Below are 5,865 nucleotides of genomic sequence, written 5' to 3'. Positions count from 1 at the left end.
TATTTTTATATCATTTTTAATGAGTTGCATGAATGCTATCCAAGCAGAGTTGTCGTGGTGCCTGCTGAACACCTGCCAGGGCAGAAGCAGCACCAGCGGGCACTCAGCACGTGCAGCAGCAGCAGTGGCAGGATGTCAGGCAGAGCCTGCTGTCCTCTGCTGTTCAGGGGAAAGCCTCTGGAAGACAGAACAAGGGAGCAGCCCCATCTCTTTATGTCTGCTTACAAGTACAGTCAGAGCTGGCCCCTTGGGAGGGCAGGACCAGCCTCATTAGAGGCAAGAGAAGGACACATATAGACATTAGGGATGGAGTGATGCTGAATCTCTGGATATTTTTAGATTTAAAATACAAAGGGCAAGATCTGATTTCTGGCAAGGAGGTCTGCTAACTTACAAATGCCTACAGCCCTGTTCTGGAAAGCTTTCAATTCCCCCTGCCTCAGGCTGCAGGACTGACCCACCATGTCTGGATGTTGCTGCTGCTAAGGCAGTGCCCAGTGTAGCTCAGACACTGTAGATTCCTGGCAGGCCCAGAAGCATCAAGACAAAATTTGGAAATGAACATGGGGCTGTGTCATGAACGATTTTTCCCCAGGACTAATACTTGCACATCACAACTCATACCCTTTCCCTTCCACATCCTGGAGGACTCACAGCAGCAGCAGAGTGTCAGGTCTGCACTGCAGGGTTTCTTTCTTTCACCCATTAGCACTGACTCAGTCAGTTATGCTACAAAAGTCAGAGAAAGACAAAAAGAGGGGGAAGAGCAATACAGGGAATGGCAGCAAGGAGTACATCTGGGCTGGCAAACTACTGCTAGCAAAGAGGAACCTACTGTTATTAAAATTCTCAGGTACACAGAGAAATTCTAATGGATAATAAAGCAAGCAACAAAGTTTGTCTCTGGTCTGGTGCTGTGTCACTGCATGCCAGGAGTTACATCTCAGCAGGGCAGTTGGCCTGGTCAGTGGGGATCATTTTATCGGTGTCGATCTTGTAGGACTGGAGAACACCCTTCAGGTTCTCCACGGTTTCTGGGTGCATGTCAGGAGCTCTTGACAGAATCCAGGCATAGTCCATGTGGAAGAGCCAGAGGATGTTAGTGCAGGAGTAAACCAGGGAGTAATTTTCATAGTCAGTGGAGATGACCCAGTAAGGGGCAGCAGGCATGACTAGGAGAGAGGAGGGTACCATGATTGCTGTGTGTAACCAGCTCTGGACAGCTCTGCTGCACCCCAGCCACAGCTCCTGGGACTGTTCCCACTTTGGCTGCTGCACACTTGTGGTCAGTACAGGCAGCTATAATTTATAAAAGCCTACCAGGACTCCTTGTTCTGCCCAGAAGAACTTGGGAAAGACACAAAGCCCTAACTGTGAAGGTCTTTCTGGAAAGTTAACGCTATGACCTGAACAGCTCTCCTGGGCTGATGAAAGCCAGCCCAGCCTCACCAGTGTGGGGGTGCTGGCTGCCAGGAAGAAGCTGTAGTGCTAGGAGCTGACATGGGTGACAGGAGGAGCACAAACCACCACCCACTGCCATGGGGAGCCAGCTGAGCTCAGAGTTGCTCTCTGGGGCTCACACACAGTGAAGGCAGCTGGGGCTGCACATGCTGCAGGTGAAATGGCTGTGGTGGTGCAGTAGCAGCACAGAATCCAGTCTGGCTGTGCTCATGGAACAGTCATTGTACTGCCTTTGCAACTACCCCTCCTCCACCCATTTCTCCAAATAGCCCCTCTGCAAAAGAGAGCTATGAAACTGCCAAAGAAAAGGTGCCAGGGAGCAGAATAAAACGTGATCCAAGGGGACACTGCAGCTCAGTTTCCAGTGTTGCTGCAGACAGAGCAAAGTGCTATGCAATGTGGCACAGCACCTCAGGAGGCCCCTGTGGAGTGTTAGAGTGACAAGGGAAGGAACAAGCGAACAAAACCATATAATTAATGGTTATTAAAAGCCACTTGTACGTAGAGACAGCGTGGGCAAGTAGCTGTACCATAGTGTGCAGAGAAACAAGCTTATTCTTGGCTCTTGCAGCACTGTGGGGCTGCCTCCCCCACCTGCCCGTCCCCATCTCTGGAATGACCCGGAGGGATGGCAAGGCTGCTGATCTCTCTTGCTTTGAGACCAGCTGGTGAAGAGTTCACCACTGAGAGTGGTAGATGGCACATCAGTGCCACCAAACCACTGCCTGCTGCTCACAACGTCTATTTTAGCCCTTTGCTGCAGCCACATGGGGAGCTCCCCCCCATCCCCCCGGTGCTACGGCACAATGGGCAGAGCACAGCCCTGCCCTGGGCACCAGGAGCCCTCCCAGCACACACTTACACCAGTTAAAGCGCACGCCCAGCTTGGCCGGCTGCTTCACATCCATGTGCATGAGCTCTCCTTCAGCTTCATTGATTCTGCCATTGGCACTAAGGGGAGACAACAAAGGGGAGAAAAAATGTCAGGAAAGTGGGAGATCTCGTTTGTTCACTTCCACTAAATCATCCCTCCTGACACAACTACCTGCCAAGAGGTGGCTGAAATGGGTACTGGTAAACCCCAGCAGCCCTGAGGATGTGTTCAGCAGCACTCGGGGCACAGCAGGTCCTGGGCCAGGGGCAGCTGGGTAGATGGCCTCTCAGGTTAAACCACCCCAGCATCCCAGGCTGTCTCTCTCCAAATAGCCCTGTCAGCTGGATGTCCTTTGGTTCCAGGGTGACAATGAGAGAGGGGAAGGAGAGCAAGACTGCTCTGCACTGGCTGGGAGGAATGCAGCATGGGAGGATGGGAGGATCCCATCCATGATCTTGGATGTGCCAGGGAGCAGCTTAGCTCCTGGTAGTTGTGGAAGGCACATGTTCACTTCTGTTTAATCACCTGTGCTTTTTCCAGGTCACTGCACATTCCTCCTCAGGCAAATTATCTGTACCTGTGTGGTGAGCCAGGGTTTCTTTGGCTGCTCATTCAGAGCACTGCCCTGCTGGCAGCAAGCCCTAAGACTGGAGCTGCCCATCTCATAACAACGTTTTTTGCACAGATGCCTCAAGACTTGGATGCTGCCTCTGATGATCAGGCAGGAAAGCTTCACGCTTCCCTGTAAAACAGGAGCAGCCAAGGAGGCAGAAGTGAATGCTGCCAGCAGCAGAGGTCAAGGGGCTGATGCTGGAGCCATGCACACACAAAATATCCCTGATATTTCAGGGTCCTGAAAGTGACAGCAATGACTGGATGAATCTCACACAGATTAATGCAGGCACAAATGAATGTCCAGCTGTTTGCCAGGCACAGCCTGAGCAGTGGAGCTGCTGAGACAGTGCTGGGCACTCTGTGAACAGCAGGCATGCTGCTCTCCCCCGGACACAAGGGATGTGTTCCTGTGCTGCTGTTATTGTCAGCCAGAACAAAGTGCCCATGCCATGCCAGGAACACAGGGGACAGCACTGCACTCGCTCCCTCCCATCCATTCAGCCCCTCACAGCAGCAGCCCACAACAGCACAGGCTGGTGATGGAAACAGATTAATTAGCACCTGCATCTGTCCATGTAAAAATCCAGGAAGACTCAGGATAATTGCAAACTATCCTAATTCCCTAAAAAAGGGAAAAGCGTTCACTTCACCACTGATTTAAACTGACAACGATTTCCGATCCCCTTGCACAGCAGTTACTACCTGTGCAAGGTAAATTCTCCAGAAACAGGCTGAGAAATATTTAAGTAAAAACTACTCATCTGCTTCACCTTCCCTGCCCCTTTTCCTTGTGTCTCTTTACTCTGGAGCAGAGAGGAGCACAAGGCACAGGCACTTCTGAGCATGCAGGGGCACAAGGTGGTAGCTGCCATCCCATAACCAGCCCCATGACCCCCCCCCCCAGAACAGGACCCAGGGCATCCAGTTTCTCAGTCATCTCTGGGGCTGGCAAGCCTGTCAGGGGGGAGATCCAGGCTATTTTATGCTGAGGTCACCATGTACATTTGATCTATTTTCTTATCACTCACCTTGGACAATGAGACAGAGACCTGATGATCCTCAGGTCACTGGCAGGAACCAGAGCCCCATATCCCTCAGAAGAGCTACAGCAACCACAGGCTGCCTCCCCCAGCACCCTCAGCCCCAGCCACTGGCAATTTAGAGAAAAATGAACACTGAGGACAGCAAGAGAGGTGACAGCAGTGCCACTACCACAGTGAGGAACATAAACACTTACAGCATCTCCTTGTTGATCACCTTGAACTTCCCGTTCTCCTTCAATGAGTAATTTGCCTGGATGCAGCTTCCTTTCTCAAAAGTTGAGGGCAGCTTCTCTATCTCGTACCATTTCCCCAAATACTGAGAGAAGAAAGTTTAAAGAGATGTTTTTAACCTGAGTGAGCTGAAGCAGAGCAGCCTGTTTTTGTCAGCACAGTTTTTGCCCCTCGGTGGTTGGGACTGGGGGAGAGCAGAGCTGCAGACCCACACTGGCACAAGGTGTGACCAGAGCTGCCACCTGCACCAGGCAATTGCTGTCACTCCCATGCCCACTTAGCTTCACTAGCTGCACCCTATGAGATTTTTAGAAAACTTTTCTCACCTTGTTGATATCGAATTCTTCTTGAACTGATGGATCTGGGCATGGTCCCACATGAAACATCTGGCCTTTCCCAACGCTGAAGAGGCTGAGCAGAACCGAGATCCGCACTGCCGTGCCCAGCATGGCTGCACTGGGATGCAGGCAGGAAATGCACCTGGGCAGAAGGAAAACAGCTGAGCTGGGGCCTCCCTGGAGCAGAGCTTTGTGTGAAATGCAGCACGAGGGATAGGACATGCAGCAGGGCACCTCAGGGGCACAGCAAGGAGGAAGGAATCATTAGAAGAGTGCCAAAGAAGTCCCAAAACAGCCTTAAGCCCTGCCTGTGCTCAGGCTGTGCCCAGCAGTGCCACAAAAAGCCAGGCAATACCTGGTGAGAACACTTGTACTCATCACCTGCATCTGACACCTAGCAAGGGGCAGGGGTGATAAATGTCCAAGGACCCACAGGAGTGTCATTGTTTGTCCAAAGCCAAGGCAAGGGGAAATGCAGGATGTTTGCTTTAAAATGGTGGAGCACAAGGGACATACTCCAGAGCCAGCAGAGAGCTGAGGCCCTGGGACATGGATGTGAGCTCTGTACACCTGCATGGCAGGAGGGACATCCCCAGGCAAGCCAGGGCTGCCTGACACTGCAACAGGGTGGGAGAGCTGCCTCTGGAGAGGTCTTTGTATGCCAGGATATACACAGCACTGCAAGGTGGGGAAGTTGGTACAGATTCAAATCAGCACCAAATACAACAGGAACAGACCCCCACAAGCATGGGGTGAGGAGGGAAAGGACAGGCTTTCCTGCAGAGCAGAAGCAGGAGCTGTGCTGCTCACACCCAAACAGTTGCTGGAGCCAGGATGCTGCCCACATGCTCTGGGCTCTGCTTGGGGCAGGTTGGCATGCACAGACCCTGCAGCACTGGGCTGATCTGCTTCCCTGGCTGGAAACTCCTGCACAGCAGCAGCAGCAACATTTTCCCCAAGTTCAGAAGAAAAGCCCAGTCTGTCTCCAGCTGCAGACAGACAGTTCCCATTTTGAATCTCCCAATTCAGACATACCTTGGTGGGCGAGGCACAGTGATGCTCCGCAGAGGACCAGCTCTGTGGGGAGCTCTCTGCTTCTCTTTATAAGTGTGCTGGGATCATCATTATTCAGCCCTGGCACAAGCCACTCCCTGGTCCTCGACGTGTTTAGGTTTTTGGCAGGCCAGTCAGCTGCCTTGGATCTGCAGCTGGTACGAAGCTGGAGATGGGCTGCAACTTGGCTGCTCACCCAGGCAAACAAAGGCACCCCACGTGTCTGGGTACTGCCTGCAGCTGCAGAGCT

At 52.3% G+C, this 5,865-nt stretch overlaps 1 protein-coding gene across 1 annotated transcript; it reads right to left on the bottom strand.

Annotated features, from left to right (window-relative positions):
• Window positions 1-5,865, bottom strand: APOD (apolipoprotein D). The gene is made up of 5 exons (XM_071437722.1): window positions 5,598-5,865; window positions 4,551-4,704; window positions 4,188-4,309; window positions 2,324-2,412; window positions 1-1,172 (listed from the first exon to the last, which is right to left on the bottom strand). The coding sequence occupies exons 2-5, from the start codon at window positions 4,671-4,673 to the stop codon at window positions 937-939; spliced, it is 570 nt and encodes a 189-aa protein (XP_071293823.1). The 5' UTR covers window positions 4,674-4,704; window positions 5,598-5,865; the 3' UTR covers window positions 1-936.

Source organism: Agelaius tricolor, unplaced genomic scaffold (assembly GCF_023055355.1).
Source record: "Agelaius tricolor isolate 1412-34295 unplaced genomic scaffold, bAgeTri1.0.p SCAF_12, whole genome shotgun sequence".
Classification (NCBI taxonomy): domain Eukaryota; kingdom Metazoa; phylum Chordata; class Aves; order Passeriformes; family Icteridae; genus Agelaius; species Agelaius tricolor.
This window is presented reverse-complemented; position numbering and strand designations above follow the sequence as displayed.

What these genes read in the sequence shown, in the direction of transcription:
- APOD (XM_071437722.1), bottom strand. Translation starts at nt 4,673, where the DNA reads ATGCTGGGCACGGCAGTGCGGATCTCGGTTCTGCTCAGCCTCTTCAGC. An exon ending in AAGAATTCGATATCAACAAG is followed by an intron (nt 4,310 to 4,550) that starts GTGAGAAAAGTT and finishes TTCTTCTCTCAG; the next exon opens with TATTTGGGGAAATGGTACGA. An exon ending in GTGATCAACAAGGAGATGCT is followed by an intron (nt 2,413 to 4,187) that starts GTAAGTGTTTAT and finishes GTCTCCCCTTAG; the next exon opens with TGCCAATGGCAGAATCAATG.